This window comes from Pongo abelii, chromosome 1, assembly GCF_028885655.2.
Source record: "Pongo abelii isolate AG06213 chromosome 1, NHGRI_mPonAbe1-v2.0_pri, whole genome shotgun sequence".
NCBI lineage: Eukaryota > Metazoa > Chordata > Mammalia > Primates > Hominidae > Pongo > Pongo abelii.
The window spans coordinates 33,381,298-33,399,015 of NC_071985.2; the positions used below are offsets into that span (position 1 = coordinate 33,381,298).

Below are 17,718 nucleotides of genomic sequence, written 5' to 3' on the forward strand. Positions count from 1 at the left end.
TTTGATTAATCTTTTGTAAATGCATGTATAGCACACATTCATTTCAATGTTTAATATTAGTAGTCTATAGAAATTTGGTGATGATTTGTGACCAGAAATATTCCATAGGATCTTAATTCTTTTTTATATCAATTAGCCTGTGGGAAAATTGGGTTTGTTGTATATCCTTTCACTTAAAAGTCAGTTTATAAAAAATTCCAATGACATTAAGTGAGGACTTCTATATATCTCTGCAGTTTTAGTTTTATCTTTCACTTGAGATTCTCTATATTTAAGTACGGGAGTCACTCATTCATACTTGTTTTTATAATTGATATAATTGGTCGTCTTTCTGCCATCATCTTTTATGCTTTCCAGTTTTATTATTTCTTGTTTTTTAGTGATTTTTTTCACTACATTTCTTGCCAGTGTGTACTATGAATTTTTTGCTGTTTTTTTCTTTCAAGGAGTTTGCTTCTCTCAATGCTAAAGTGAGTCATCAAGGACATATGTAGAAGGTAATCTTAAAGACTAAGAAGAACTCCAATATTGCCAGGTGGACTTTTCATTGTGAAGACTCAGGATAATGAGGAGGGAATGTGAATTGAGAGTCACCAAAGCCAGCTTGGATAATTATCAAAGTCAGAGAATTTCCCAGTAAACAAAAGGAATACTAGGAAGTGAGACGGAAGGAGCTGAGAAAGCAGAGAGCCAGAAAGCTGGATTTGGTGGAGATGTTAGGGGTGTAGAGATTGTTTTGAGGCAGCTGCTTTGCCAGTTGGTTGAGAAACCAAGGTACCAAAAAGAGAAAAATCGGTGAAGCCTATATAAACAGTTTTGCTATTGAGCAGTTTGGCTATTGATCTTGAAAATAACCCTTATTTAGCATTTCTGAGGTGACTTTTGTTGAGATTTTAATATTTAAGTTAATTTTGGTTGTTAGAGTCATATTTAAACAAAATAATTCTGACACTGAATGTACAAGGCAATTTCGCTTTATTGGTTAGCATAGGGTTCTTTACCAATTAAGTTTAAAAAATGCTAATCAGAAAATGTGCTGTTTTATTTCATTAATTTTTTGTTACATAATAAGCTCTTTTATTCTTCAGATTTGGGTCTTTCTTCAGCTTGGAAAATTTGCCATTGTGTTTATGATCATTACTTCTGGTGAGAAATAGCAACTTTCAATATTGTATATTTCTTCCCAGGTTGTCTTCCTCATTTTAGTAGTTCAGAACACGGCTTGTAGAGTCAAATCAATCTAAGGTCAAATTCCGCCTATGCCACTTTTTAGCTGTGTGATCTCAGGCAAATTTAAAAACATATCCTTACATTGGAGTTTCCTCATTCATAAATTGGGGATGAAAACCTTATTTATATTATGGAACTGCTATAAAGATTAAAATGAGTTATGTAAAATATTTTGCTCAGAAACAGGCACATAGTGAGTGTTCAATGAATTCATAGTTACCTTTATAATCTCTGAATTAAAGTTTCTGATTACTGGGTTATTGTCCCATAATTGTTTTTATTTCCATTTTCTGATTTTTGCACTGTTGATTCTGCTCTTTGAAACTTCTAAGATGATTTTTAATTCTTCTAGTTCAGTCTTTGATATGATCTGCCTTTTTCCTCATCTAGCTTGCTTTGATTTCTGCCTGCCTCTTGAAATTCTCAATTTTTGTCTTCATCTCTGTTGTTTACTGCTTACCTTCTGTCTCTTACTTAGTGGATTCCAAGTTATTTTAGGTCTTATTAATGGCATGCAAATCATGATTTTTAAATTTTACAAGTTTCTTGAATTAAATCCTCCCCAGAATATGACAATCTTCCATAATTTGAGGGCTATATTCTTATCCTTCTTTCGAGTTACAATTTTTCCATCAGCTAAATGTACTTTCCCAAACTCAACTCCATAGTTCAGTTGGCTCATCTCTAACCTTCTGACTGGGTGTTTGCATGGGAAAATGAAACTGTTTTCAAATCATCTTACTGGGCATCCAGTTGCTGTTAATAAAAACCTTCGCTAAGATGATGACAGGGTTAGTGGGGTAATTTTGCATTAGCCTCGCAGCCACCCTACAGTTTCAGCTCCTTTCTTCCCAGTGTTTGGTAGAGTAGGAGTGCTGAGAACTTGCTGGCATTTTGCTTCCAGTTTAAGTTTGGGTTTGCCTAGGACTTTCCTTCTAACAGTTCATTGTCTTTGCCTGGTCTCGTTTTAGGTATTTATAAAATTTTGGTTGTTTCACTGGGATTCTTACAAGATGGTAGTTCAAACCTATAGCTGTATACTGAGTCACCTGGGGAGCTTTAAAAAATATACTGATGCCTGTGTGCCCCACGTGTAAAATGTCTGATTAAATTGGCCTGGAATGTGGCCTGGGCATTTGTATTTTTAAATTATCTCAGGTAATTCTGCTGTACAGCCAGCACAGGGAAACTCTATTTAAAGGAGGAATTTGTCACCAGTGACCACATTTAAATTTTATCCAGATATTCTTATAACTTTCATTTCCCCACTGAAACTCAAAAATGTTAGGAAAGAAAAAATTAAATGTATATAAAAAATAATAAGCTATTAAAAGTAAATAGAAAATACTAGCAAAATAATATCATAAGATGACAAAAATTAAGTGTAATAATTATTGGGAAGCGGGATTTTATGCTCAGACTTACAAAAAGCAGAAGGTAAAAGCAAAGAAAATTATTAAAAATGAATATCAACTAAGATAATGGAAGAAAACAGAATAGTGAAGCAGAATATTTACCATTCATGAATTTGTCTATCAGAGGATTAAATGAGATAAATCCCAGTTGCAGTGGAGAGTCCAAGGGTTAACAGGCCCACTCAGGAGCAAATGGGCCCCTTTGGGCCACAGGGTCTAGAGTCTGTGCCCTCCCAAGGCCAAGGTTCACAGCAAGGAGTTCTTTAAGGTTCATTCCCTCAGCCAGAGCCTCAGGGTAGAAAACCCTTCCGTTATCACTACTGTGTATCTTTAGGTTTGTTGAAAGGGCTCCAATTAACTCTGGGTAGCTTTTGCTGATTTTCCCTGCAGCTCTGTTAACATGCAAAGCTGCAGCCCAGAGAGACAGGACTGGTGTTTCTCCTCAAACTGAGGACTGCTCAGAAACTGACTTCACAATTTGATTTGAAATTATTTCAAGAATGAATGGATTCAAGACTTCGCACATATACGAATTATTTTTTCCGTAAGGTGTTTAAACATGTAAACTTAACTGTCAGCATAATTACTACAGCACCTGGCATCAAGTGTTACAGATATAATTGGTGTACAGAAAATATTTTCTCAATTTTATTGTTGCATTACATTGAGCTAAAATCTAGGGTTTATATTGCTTCTTCATGTAAAACGATAAATAATAGTAATATTATTTATTATTTGCTATAGTTTGACAGATGAATCAATAATGATAAGAATAATCTTCCAGATGACCCACATATATCTACATTTATGTAAAGAAAAAGACATTTTAATTTATAACACAAATAATAATATAGCTTTTGCCACTAAAATTGTTTCAGTCTTTACATACAGTGGACTTAATTTTTTTACCTGAATGAAGTGCGTTTCATACTGAAAATCTGTCTCTAATTTTTGCCTCTTTTCCATGGCTACTGTGATAATTAGTGACTCTCAATTCTACTGGTCATAAGGTGATTCTCAGATTACTTATAAAATGCAGATTTGGGGGTCACTCACACATGATTCTGTGTATCTGGGCTAGTGTTTAGCAATTTGCATTTTACCTAATGCTCCAGTTGGTTTTTTGGAAGGTTTATGAACCATATATTGAAAGACACTAGTATAGAGGAGTGGTCAGGTGAGACTGGAATACTTTCACCTGCTAGGCTTGCAACTAACCCTGCTTTATTCCTGCTTCTGGTTCTAACTGTGTTAGCTTTGCTGCCAGAAAAATGCCAAGGCAAGTGAAGAAAGAGAGGCAGTGTCAGTAGGACCCCTGAACCCCAGTAGGACTCCTGAACTTCTGAAAGTTCCCAGGAGAAAGGAAGTAAGAATTGGGGATCTTGATAACATGGATTCTGATTCACTAGGTCTGGGAATATGGTGTTAGATTCTGCATTTCCAACCAGCCCCCTCCCATTCTGTCATGCCCAATATAGAAAGGCAAGGAGCTCACTGTTTATATGGGAAATGGAAAACAACAACAACAACAACAAAGAAAAAACAATAAAATAAAACAAAACCTAATTCTCAATTACAAGGTGCCCCTTAGGTTCATATAAAAGTGAGAGCAGTATAATTCAATGTAGGAATTATCATTGTAATGTCTTGGTAGAGCCTTACTTGCATGCATTTAAGTTACAAACATTCAACTACATATTTTGGAAATGGGTAAGGGATGGAGGAAAAAGTGAAAAAGCAAAAATTAAACAAAACAAAAACCTATAAAAATAGTGTCATAGGCAAAGGATGCTATCCAGTACTGAAAATGTCAACATCTGTTGGCTGGAAAGAATGTTTGAATAATTTTAGGGTTTCCCAATCATTGACAAAGAAGTGATACTCATTGTTTGGGTGTCTACAAAAAGAATGAAGACTTAAGAGCCCTGAAGAATCATTGACTTCTGAAGAGTTAGAGGCATACACAAAACCAAATGTACTATACTTTATGGGCCATATAAAGAGTTGTCAAAGGAACTTTAAATCACGTTATTTTTGCCTTATGCCTGATTTTGGAACTTAAACTCAGCTATGCAGAGTATCATCAATCAGATTAAATTAAGTTAAAATGCTACTCTGTATATGTATGTTTATGTGTATGTATGTATGTTCGTATATTATATAAATATGCTCTCTCTATATATATGTATTCTATATATATATGTAATCATACTTATCTGAGAAGTCTGCAGAGAAATGACTGTAATTCAATGCCGTGAAATTTTTTTTTCTATTCAACTGAAAGTTCTTACTCCACAGTTGCTAAAACTGCCTATGGTACTCTCTGTGCACCCATGCTATTTCTTCAATAGACAATAAGCTCCTGGAGGACAAGTTTCATGTTTTATATTTATTTTAAGCCTCGTTCACTACCTTGCTCAAGGTAGGTGATTAATATACTTATCTTAAAAGAATGAATGAAGGAATCTTTCAATTAGCAAATTTAGCTTTCTGCTACTAACCCCATAGTTAACCTAATGTTAATATTTTTTTGTGCTGAGTTGGACTGACTATTGAACTACAGTCTTACTAAAGTCTCCTCAGTCTTTTATCAATAGTTCTTTAATTTTGTAGAAGAATGTACAGAGCTATCACAACTTAAATGTATATTTGGAACTTAATACACATTTCCCAATAGAAAAAAAATATGTTGGTAGGGTGAGACCAATAAATAACTAATGAAGACTAATTCCAAAACTTAGACCTCAGAATAGAACCCAACCACTACATATTTGAAATGAAAAATAATGGAATCCAATACTGCTGCAATGCTGATAATTATAAAGAGCAGAAAATATTCATTTATTTAAAAAAGTGATCTACCATGTTCCATGCTAGTGCTAGGTCCTGTCTTTGTAATATGATTTTTATAACACTAAAATATAGCCCAAGCACTCTCTCTGAAGTATAATATTATGTAGACAACGGAAGTTTTATAGGGAAAACCTAATAGAGTGGGTTTATCATTTTTAATTCATTATTTCACTTGAGATACTGACAATCTAAAATAATAGTGATGAAGTTTTTCTCTCACTGGTAATAGGTGTCCACAGTAAGTCAATGCAGAGGCAGGCTGTTCATAGGCGAGACCCACACACTTCATCTTTTTGCTGTGTCATCCTTATGGACAAGACTTCTACCTCATAGTTCAAGATGACTGCTTGAGCTCCTGCCATCCAGTCTGATTTTCACCCAACGGGAAGAAATAATGAATAAAGAATACTCACATTCACTTTACAGACATATTTTAGAAGTTGTTCCTCCACGTCTGGTTGTCTTGCGTGGTCAGAACTTAGTCACATGGCTGTAGCTAGCTTCAGGGAATGTTGAAAAATGCTGTCCTTATTCCAAGTAGCCATTTGCCCAGGTAAAAAGTGTTTTTATTTTACTGAGGAAAAGGAGTATAATACATAATAAGGAGCAATTAGTAATCTTTGCCACAAAAGGAAATCGTCAGAAGTAAATAAAAAGGAATTCTTTTTGTTGGTGTTATTAAAGATAAAAGCCAGTTTTTATAGTAGAGCATAAATTAATATTCCAATATTTGTAGTTTATTACAAACTTTTTTTTTGATCTGAGATGGAATCTTGCTCTGTTGCCGAGGCTGGAGTGCAGTGGCACCATCTCAGCTCACTGCAACCTACGCCTCCCAGGTTCAAGCAATTCTCCTGTCTCACCTTCCTGAGTAGCTGGGACTACAGGTGCATGCCACCACACCTGTTTTTTTTTGTTGTGGTTTTTTTTGTTTTTGTTTTTGTTTTTGTTTTGTATTTTTAGTAGAGATGGGGTTTCACTATATCGGTCAGGCTGGTCTCAAACTCCTGACCTCAGGTGATTCACCTGCTTCAGCCTCCCAAAGTGCTGGCATTACAGGCTACAAAATATTTCTTTAAATGTAAATCTTGAAAGAAACTGGTCTGAAAAAATTCACAGGACGAAAATATGGCCTATGACATAAATAGTAAAAATAGAAATGATGTAATGTTCCTGCTTAGCTAATGTAGAAAGATTTCATTAGGTAATGCAGTGTTGATGAGTTAATAGCTTTGTCTAACTCTCCTGAATACATAATGTGCCTGAACTACTGGTACATTGTGAAATCTTCAGAGAGAGTTTTCTTTTTTTTTTTAAATCCTTTTTCATTTTATTTTATGCAATAAGAATTGACACCAAAGGATTTGCATTTCTTTTTGGTAACATGTTGAGCCATAGTTAAAAATGATGAAAACATATAATTTTTGTTCTACAGTGATAATCAACTAGGCATGTCTACAATGCTTATAAACATTCAATACAAATACTTCAAGGTTATCAATCATATTTGATAAAGAAGAAGAATGCACAGCCAGACTTTTCTGTTTTCTACCTTTTATGATCATTTTATATTTGTGTTATATTCGGAACAAATTAAAAGGTTATATGTATAATAAAGTCCAATGTTGAACCCAATCTCTCTCTCTCTCTCACACACACACACACACACACAGAAATGCACGCATAGAATTTCTTATAAATCAGTCGTTTTTGTAAAGGAATATTATAGGCATACAAACTTGCTCATTTTGGAGGACAAGACTTCTAATTTCTGTTGGTAGGCAATAGGTTTCAGTAATAAATTTGAACCTCTTAACACATTTTAAGGTGCATTTTAAATAAGATATTTTATAGTAAAAAGTGTGCTATTATTAATTAACATTTTTCAACACTTTTTTCTTGTTTGTGGAACTGGAGCTTAGGTCAAATGGGAGGAATAATGATCTTGGGGTCAGAAGACAGGTTCTAATATTGGCTCTACTTCTTTTCAGCTGTCTGGACTTGAGCACCATACAGTACACTCTCTCCAAAAGCAGCCTCCTTTGTACAATGGGATAACAATATCAGAGGCTTGTAGCAGGGGACCTAGGACACTGATCATAAGGGATGACTTTCATTTCTTTCTTTTCTTTTCCTCTTGTCTCCTTGCCTGTCTCTCAGGTCCAGTGTTTTCTTGGAGAGTTTCAATAATTTCAGTGTCAGACTTTTATGTAAGGTAAAGAGTTAACACAAGCACATGGCTTCAAACTTATTGGCAAATTAGAATGACGAAGACTCTGTAGTTCTTACCACAAAGGCATTGATTAAAAATTTGAGGTTAGATGTAAGCCTGCTGAGAGAATCTTAACTGGATAATACTTTGAGGTCAATTAAAATCACTGTTTAAACCATCCTCTAAGACTGGGATTAGGCCACATATTTTATAAAGAAATAAAGAATAATTTTTTTCCTGTTTGTAAGAATCAACATCTGCATAGTCTTTGATAGGTATATGATCTTCTATGCTCTCTACTAAAAGTTTTAAACAAGGTCAAAAAACCCATTTGAAGGAAATTAAATGTAAGAAAAATTAGTTTTGAAGTTTCCAAGGGATTACCTTAGGTTTGGGTTAAGTGTATTTATTGTTCCACCTTTTGGGTAAAATGCAAATTGACTTTTCCCTTGTAAATATTAGAAGTCCTTATTTTATTGAAAATATTATCCAAAAACAACAATAACAAATCCCACCCTCCTGGGCTAAGAACCAGAGGAGAAGCATCCTGGATATGTTTCCAGATCTCTATTAGATCGTTAAGTTTTCATCCATATTTAACAAATGTCATTATTCAGTTTCTTGGGGTCACTGTGTCAAAATGTCTGTGTTAGAACTTTATTTTCAGAGGTTCCTTTAAGTGGGCAGGAAGCATGGCATATTGGATTGATTACTCTCTTTAATCCATCCACTGGGTTGGTTTGGGATGTATACTTAAAAATTAGATTGTATCAGCACTGCCACAGGATCCTCAGCCAGAAGTCTCTTCTTCTGCCCTCCTTCCCCTGGCCAGTTTTCTTTTAAAAAGTGGGCTCTTCCATTATGTCTCCAGGTAGCAGTAGCAGCTCTGCCTGTGTGGCATCCCTTACCAGATGGCCCTCTTAATAAATATCTTGCTCTTGCCCACCCTCACTTTCTTGATCCAAATGTGAAATGCCAGCAAATAAATAAGAGCATTGTACTCTGATGAGTTCTCTTGAGATGGGGGAAAACCCTGGGGAGAGGAAGCTAGAAACAGCTTTTCTGTTTACTGTGACTGCTCCTAATTACTGGCGAGTAGTAGAAGATATCATTTAGATGCAGCAGATTATAAAGATAAAGAAAAAAAAATGAGACATAAATTCTCCATGTTACCCCAAATGCCTTTGCTAATGTGGAAATACTCTTGGATTGTTGGAGTCCATTTGAAATATTGTGCATGATCCTTACAAGGGGACCCCTGACTTTGGACTCAGGGTAGACAGTTGCTGCGTGCAGATTTCACCGCCAGACTAAAAGTGCAACGGAAATGAGTGGGTGATGAGAGCAGAGCAGCCAGTTCTTTAATTGAATTAAAAGCTGGTTGACATCAATGCAGACACCTGTCCAATTACAGACAGGCCAAGGTGTTTACCATTGCTGTACAAGCGATTCGAAGATGACAGAAATCTTTCCGCCCACAGATTAACATAATGAAGGAGAACAGATTACAGTGGATGCCGGCCAAACACCTTGGTTGGCAGCTGGGGGTGGAGTGGTGGAGGGAGGAGGAGTCTGCTGAAGTATGTAAGTAGAAACGGAGTACTTTTTTCTTCTCTGAAATGTGCTTGGCTTTAAAAAGCATCCATTTTGCTTTGTGTCTTAGGCTCGGTTTCCAGGCAGAGCATTTATACTTGTCTGCATTTAGTCAGAGGAGTTAATCATAAAATTTCAACATGAAAGCAGACTCCTCTGTTGTTTTGCTGCTTCTCAGCATACGGTGTCCCATTAGAGGCGCAAAAGCTTGCAGAGCTGGTGTCAGCTCCACAATGATTTTGTCTTAGGTCGTCAGGCTGCCTCCAATTATTAATATTTTTCTTTGGCTCCTTTGAAACTTGAGGTTAAAGCAAAGGAAAGAGAGTGTTGGAGATAATAATGTATCAGTCAAAAGAAACAATGTCTGTCACTTTGCTTGTTCCCTGGAAGGGGTGTGGTGGGAGTCAGGCTCTCCTATAGTGAGAGAAATACCCAAGTGGAGCTAAGAGTCTGCAAAATCTTAATTTTCAGTCACCCGTCAAGTGCTCACTTTTGGTAAACCATACTAATAGCTGCTGGGATAGAGGATAAGGAAAGAAGTAAAAGGATATGCCCTCTGTGTTCAAGGAATTCCCAAATCACTGTGAAAGACTTTTAAGTCGCAAGTTCTCTAGGCCAATGCTCTTCCCCTCTGTTAGGTGGAAACCCTGAGAGCACAGAGTTTGGAGCCATATGCAGTAGGCCTCCTAACCTTCCTACGGTGATGTGTTTCCTTCCCTTAAATCAAGTCCCTGCCCCCTGATCTTTCAGCTTGGGCTTTCTGCACCCACTGTGGCCCACAGGACTTCAATTCAAAGGGAATCTACTTACTTGACTTCAAACTCCCTTGGTGTGGCATGTCAGGATTTCTCAATGTTAGGCATTAATGCAAAATGCATTATCGCTTAGCAGTGAGAGTTATGGTCCTGCTGGTGCCAATGATTTTAATCCGGATACCCACGCTCCTGTGTTTCATGGGATACTAACACTTTTAAGACATCAATAATGCTTACTTTATGCTTATTGAATGTTTCTTCAGCTTGCCCTCTTCCATTACCAAGAGGGACTAGCAGGTTTCCTGACATGGTTGGGACCATTTTCTGATTTCACAGAGTTTGTGGCTGAAAGGGAGTTTGCGAGGTCATCTGGCCTGCCTTGTAATACGGACACTCTCAAAAAAAAAAAAAAAAAAAAAAAAAGACTTCTCTGGGATGTATCCCAAACAAAAAGATTCACAACCAAACCAATTTTAAAGTTCTCCCTTTCAGGATATACTTCTTCAGTATAAAAACCCCAAGTGTCACAAGTGTCATAAAAGGCAACTACCGCATTTTCTATGTTTGGGCTTTCTGTCTAGGATTCTTTTAGATATGTCATTTCTATATTTCCCAGTATTCTTTTTAATATAATACCAAAATATATATTTACATTAAATTTAGGCTTCCTATCATCTTGAACTGGTAAGTCTGAATCTTATAAATGTCATTGTCCACTTGGCCTGTAGGCAAACATTCTGCTTTATGTATCAATCTGTTATTATAAGAGTTCTTCTAGTTCCAATATTTTCTTATGTTAGAAACCTTGCAAAAATCAGTTGTATTCTATAGCACCTTTTCCAGACGCATATAGCGGAAACATTGATAAATGCTTTTTGATGATGATATATCTTCAGAATAACACTGTATTTTCCGGAGAGTACCTAATCTAAGTAGAACCCTGACACTTAAAGCAAAGCCATTAGGATAATCACTTAATGATCTCAAAGGATATATCCACAATCTACATAGTCTTGGAGAGAATATGTTACTCTATTTCTGGCCATGGCACAACTTTTCAACTTGAATCCATCCTGATAAACACTCCTTACTGAGAACCAAAGGAGATAAACCATGTGTCTCCAACAATAAAATGACCTTGTCTTGGTTCCAAGTGAATTAAGACCACATGTTTGACCAGCCCCTTGCCCCTGCATAACCCTTAATTTTAACCTGATAGGAGCAGAAAGCACAGCAAACCATTATGGTGTTCTTCTTCCTGAAGTAGGTAATACTAAGTTGCCTTTAAGGAAAATTATCAGATGGTTTGACAAACTTTGTCTCTGACACACAGCATGATGAACAAGATTCCCTACTGGAAATAGAAAAGAAATGGCACTCCAGCCTTAGAAAATGCAGCACATTTTTCGAAAGTGTGATTGATTTACAAGCCATCTAAAACCTTCCACCTTGGATCCAAAGTTGGCAAGAACCAAAACATCAGCTTTCTTCTTTTTCTTTCTTTTTTTTTTTTTTTCTGTTTTCTATTTTGCAGCTCTCATTTCTCAGGGCTTATTATTGTTTCACCTGGCTTGAAATGGGAAATGTGAGCACTTTGATAAATGGCTTGAAAGATGATCTCGTTTCTCTCCAGCATCTTTCTTTAAGAGTCTCGGGGTTTTTCTATGAAATACAATACAATTTGGTAAAGATCTCTACTAAATCAAAGCTGAAGAAAGCAAGTTTGCTGAGATGAGCAGTGCTTGTTTTTTAAGGTCCTTAAAATAAGGAGTGGCTGAAATTAATAAAAGACTCTCACTATACACATATTATACACAACGTAACTCCTTTTGTGAAGACAAGAAACGTTAAATAAAACACTAAAGATCACTTAGTGAGTGTGAACTCAGGATCTGGTTTGATAAAATCCCTCTGAAAGTCTATAGAATACCCTTCCTGATAAGTTGATATAACAATTAAAATTTCAACATTGCACTGTAGTTATGATTTGGAAAGAAATGTCTTAGTATAAGGAATTTTATAAAGCCAGGCTGTAAAATTGCACAGTCGTAGAGCTGCTTTTATGTTTCTCAATGATAATACTTCCTGAATGTACAACACATCTTCATGCTAATGATTTCAGATAACCAACCTGTATATCAGCATTGTTTCTTTTTGGACATGGTGTTCCTATGCCTCAGCTGAAGCGTGCTCATCTATGAAGGGTGCTGCTTTTCACATATGCCCCATAGGTTAAGTGATGATAAAGGGAAACTAGCCTCATATTCCAACATGCTTTTCTTATTGACATTAGGATTAAAAGTCTTATTCTCTGGGGGCTGATTCATTTCTTGTTAGCATGGCATTATACTAATTCAGACATGCAAGTCATCTTATTTAGAATCTTACAGTAGTTTCCAACTTGGCAATAGGAAAGACATGGCAAATGCCAAAGATTTGCTAAAGATAGAATGGCTAAAACACATTTTATGATGATACTTTAGTTTTGAGGCTGTAATTTGGGGATCGTGGTGGAGGCATTACAAAATGGAAAAATGAAGCTTACATAATTATTTAGAATGTTGATTCTTGGTTGGGGCACGTTAAGTATGAAATACCAGTGGGACATCCAGGTGTGGATACATGGCCTGCAGATAGAAACCCAGAACCAGGGCTTGGGAGAGATGTGAAGTCTCTAGATACAAATGTGATCATTGAGAGATAAGGCTTAATAAGCTAGCAAAGGCAAGTGTTTAGAAAAAGAAAGAAGCTTGACAACAACCCAATCTTGAGAAACAAAAGCTATTTAAGAGACTGTGAGAGGAACATGAGTCAGTAAAGGAAACAAAGGAGTTCTCAGTAGTTTAGGAGAACAACTAAAAAATTCAATGTCACAGAAGGAAGTTGAGGGAGGATAAGGACTGAGGAAGGGCTATTTGATTTGGTATTTAAGGGATCACTGCTGATCTTTAAAAGATACAAAGTGTCGGCCGGGCACAGTGGCTCATGCCTGTAATCTCAGCACTTTGGGAGGCTGAGGCGGGTGGATCACGAGGTCAGGAGATCGAGACCATCCTGGCTAATACGGTGAAACCCCATCTCTACTAAAAATACAAAAAAATTAGCCGGGCGTGGTGGCGGGCGCCTGTAGTCGCAGCTACTCGGGAGGCTGAGGCAGGAGAATGGCATGAACCCAGGAGGCGGAGCTTGCAGTGAGCCGGGTTCGCGCCACAGCACTCCAGCCTGGGCAACTGAGCGAGACTCCGTCTCAAAAAAAAAAAAAAAAAAAAAGAAAAAGATACAAATCGTCTAGTAGCATGTAGAGGCAGAAATTGAGTTGCAATGGTAGCCTAAATTGGAATGGCATAGTTCTGCGCTAGAGCTCTTGACTGGCAATACTCCATGTTAAGTATTCTAAAGTCCTGAACTTGTTCAGTCTTAATACTAACCCTTTGAGGTAAGTACTATATTATCCCCATCTCAAATGTGAGGCCTGCAAGGCCTTGCCTTCAAGACTGAGGGTATTATTATCTGTTTACAGACAAGGAAACTAAGGCACAGAAGTCTGAACAACTTGCCCACGTTCATATGGCCAATCAGCAGCAGATTTGGCATTTGGAGCCAGCAATCTGGCCCAAGCATCGGTGCCCTTTCCCACACTACTCCATTATGAAGATGTGCATGTGATAATGTGAGCTTGCTTTTAAGCCATTTGGTGGAAGGAGAAATAACTTCTTAAAAGAAAGTAAACTCAGAATGTGGGTCATGATCTGGGAGATTTAAGAGGAAATGACAATCGCAGGGACAGGAATGAGAGAAAGCAGGAGGTTCTGACATGAGAGGGTTTTGAAATTAGAGCTGAATTTGGCATGAGATGGTCACACATGTGTGCGTATTAGTTCGTTGGCTTGCTGTCTTCTTTGGCCATAAGCTAAGATGATGGTGCCAAGTGGATGAATATTTTCATGTAGAAGCATGGCAGACAGGATTCAGTAGCCCACGGAGATGCCTGGGTCGTTGCTGGAATGAAGACTTAGAGATAGCCCTAGGGACTAAGGGCAAGTGGGAGGTGTCAAAGCAAACAACTGGTCTTTGCTCCATCCTGGCTTGTTGATCTTTTAATTTTTTTAAGTTTTCTACTGGGGGGGAAATTATGGAAACATGTATATTAAAATTTGTGTTTGAATGATGAAAGCTGTCATCAAAATTGGCACCTTAAAGCAATAATGTATTCTCTGAGCGATTGAAGGTTTCCTCAATAAAGAGACACCACGAGTGGGGCCATCTTATTATAAAAATATGATAATCTATGTGGTTAGGATTAAAGGTTGCTCTGAAAAATGTCTTTGTGGAAAAACATTGGTGAGCAAATGCACAAGTTATATTTTGGATATTTTTTTAATTCACAGGATTAACTAAATAAGGAGTCTCTGCCTTGCTTATGAACACTAGTAAACAAAATGTGTTTTCATTTCTACAGGTACTTTTAATTGCTGAACAAATCTCATATATCTACCAGCAAGCGATGTTAATTCAATAATTCCATGTGTAACACTTCCGTTTAAGATAGGTGTCTTAATTAAATAAACTAATAATTTTGCAAGTAGAAGTACAAAAGCATAATTATCTAATTTGCTAATTGTTCAACTATGTTAATTTGCATACTTGTTAGCTACAACATAAACAAATGGTTTGTATATGTATGGCCTACTGTTAAAATAATGAAGCCACTCTTGGGAGTAGCATTTTTAAAGTGTGTTAATAGGTGCCCTATAAAAAGGACTCCTTAGTTAAATATAGTTGAAAAATGCTAGGTTAAAGAAAATTAAATAGTTTTGTTTCTGCAGGAGGTCTAGGATCCTGGAATGAGATTATATATATCTTAGCTATTGGAAACACTGTGCTCTGCCTCACGAACTATATGTGGAACCCCCTCCCCATTTTAATGGGAGAAACATCAGATGCTGTTTGAGAGCTGTTTTAACAATAAGTTGGTCTCACAATTTTTTTCTCATGAGTCCTTCCATTCAACAATCAGCAGAAAGGGAGGAAAATGACTGAAAGAGGAATATGTTTTTGATTTCTGTCTCTGGTCTCTTTGTCTTTGTCTTTGTCTGTCTGTCTTATAGACACACACACAGATATACACACAATGTTCTTTATTGATGCTTATGGTAAACATGCAACCCTCTTTTGTCCCTTTTTATTATAGGCATATTGACAGGCTTGCTACCCTTCAAAAACTATGCAGTAACCCTAACTGCTTGCACTTTGGCTGGCTGTACTGAGAGCTCACATGCATTGAACATCTCTACTCCACAAGAAGGTAAAGTAATTTCAAAGGTCTTGACTTCCACATTTCAGTCATGAATAATAAAATAGGAGAAGAGCTAAATGCTGCAAGGCCATTTGCTGGAAAACCCCAACCTAATCTGATGACAAAGTGCATTGCCAGGCCATAATTGCTCCATTTTTTGGGGGGGTGCGAAAATGAATCAAACTCCATACCCTTTAATGACATGCATCTTTAATAGCTGTAATGCAGATTAATGGGCTTTTTAATTGCTGTTACATTGTTCATGCAAGAGCCTTGTCATTAATATGAAGCATCTGAAAGATTAATGAAAGCTTCCTCATTTTACTATGGCTCAGAAGTAAATCTAGAGACAGTCTGACTAAAAAGAATTGATTGTATGGCACAGTATGAAATTGAGAATCAAACGGTTGATTTCCATGGTCTTTTTTAACTGCTAAACAGCAGCACAGGCAACAATTATTTCAGTATGATGAAACCTCCAAATGCCAATTGAGGCATTATTAATCACTGCTTAGTTCCTTCCGACTTAAGTCTCACTTCTGTTGTACTTGGAACTTACAAACTGTTGGCATAAATTAAGATTTCAGAAAGCATATGTTAAGAAGGCAGTGAGAAAGAGAAAATATTTTAGCACGCCAAAGTGGAAGCTTTGCTCAAGCATCAGAATGCATCACTTCAAGAAATAACAGCTCTCAAAACATTTGAAGCATTGTTACTTCATATTTCTCTATTCTGGATAAGAGGAATTGTACATTTCTTATACTGTCTAGTTGAAAAGTTCTTTAGGAGATTTAAAAGCTTGATCTTTAGGGAAAAAGAGTCAGCCAGTCTTTCTCTCTCTCTCTTTCCCAGTATCTATATATTCCCCCCTTCCTCTTTTAAACCCTTTACCAAGCACCACTTGCACTGAAGATATGTAACAGAAAGGAAGACGTGGACCCATAGGATGAAAACAGGACAGGATAAAGGACTTTGTAAAATCCTTCTTGTGACCCTTTATATGCTGTATTTTTTACCTAAACCAATCAGAGTTCCCTCACCTGAACTATGCTGTCAGTGACCCAGCCTCAGCATTTTCTCCATCTGGTCTACTCGTAATAGCACTGTTTTTGTTGTATCATTGCATCTGCTGAGGACATGATTATCATCCCCTCTTACAAGGACTTTCACCAACCTCAGTATGGGACAAATGGCCCTATGTTGCATTATTTTCTCTGTATCCACTAAATCCTTTGTCCAGGGTTTACCTGGTACCCTTCATAACAATTTCAAGCTATGCCCCGGAAAGATCCCTGCTCTTGTTTAGTTTATATTTCCTTTTTATTTTTAAAGACGTTCCCAAACTTCTAAATATCCACGAAGTAATTCTGAATTTACTAAATGATAGAGGAGTTTAGGAAAATTTTTAAAAAACTTTTAGTTCTTAGGACCCCCAATTCATTGACAACTATATAAAATAAACAGCTCTTTTTAAAAAAATATGCACGAAAGTTTTCATATATAATTGACTAAACTGATTATGCAAGCTCTGGCAATTCTTATCATTACATATAGGTTTTTAAAATTTTATATTATGAACCACATTCACCAGCATTACTCATCTTAGATCACAAGCTCCTTGAGGCTAGGAGACTCTATCTGCTTAATTTGCTTTAATAGATACAGTCCCACATAGAGATTATGGGTTAATAGTACTTTTGATGGAGTAACACAAGCATCAGTCAAGTGAACTAGTGTAAGTACTCCTCATCCATCATTGATACAAATTCTCACAAATATGGGACAGTTATTTAACACTGTTCCTAAAGCAATTACTGACAAGTTGCCCATGAATCGGGAATATTTCCATGCATGGGATTTCAGGTTTATTCCATGATTTATTGGTTTGGGTCTGAAAAGTTTGAATTAGAAAAGTAAACTAAAATTAGACTCTATAAATCTTTTCTTCCACAGCCCCACAAGAGGTTCAGCCACCAGTAGCCAAATCCCTTCCCAGTTCTTTGCTGCTCTCCTGGAACCCACCCAAAAAGGCAAATGGTATTATAACTCAGTACTGCTTATACATGGATGGGAGGCTGATCTATTCAGGCAATGAGGAGAACTACACAGTCACAGGTAAGACCTCTAGAGTTATCAGTGAATTGTTATAGTCTATATTCAAATATAAACATACATATAGTTGGCTCTCAATATCCAGGGGTTCCATATCTGCAAATTTAATCAAGAATGCTTAGAAAATATGTGAAAAAAATAACGACACAACAATTAAAAATAATATAAATTCTAAAAACATAGTATAACAACTATTTACATAGCATTTACATTGTATTAGGTGTTCTAAGGAATCTAGAGATGATTTAAAGT

General features: G+C 36.6%; 1 protein-coding gene and 1 long non-coding RNA gene across 2 annotated transcripts in view; one reads left to right on the forward strand and one right to left on the reverse strand.

Annotated features, from left to right (window-relative positions):
• USH2A (usherin) overlaps positions 1-17,718 on the forward strand; it is an 827,758-nt gene that overhangs the window by 391,915 nt on the left and 418,125 nt on the right. Inside the window, exons 32-33 of the mRNA XM_024239307.3 lie at positions 15,250-15,363; positions 17,308-17,469. Coding sequence (XP_024095075.2) covers positions 15,250-15,363; positions 17,308-17,469 — 276 coding nt within the window. The remainder of the gene's footprint in view (positions 1-15,249; positions 15,364-17,307; positions 17,470-17,718) is intronic.
• Positions 1-17,718, reverse strand: part of LOC134761592 (uncharacterized) — an 83,455-nt gene that overhangs the window by 65,231 nt on the left and 506 nt on the right. Inside the window, exon 2 of the long non-coding RNA XR_010140482.1 lies at positions 5,912-6,072. This is a non-coding gene — a long non-coding RNA (uncharacterized LOC134761592). The remainder of the gene's footprint in view (positions 1-5,911; positions 6,073-17,718) is intronic.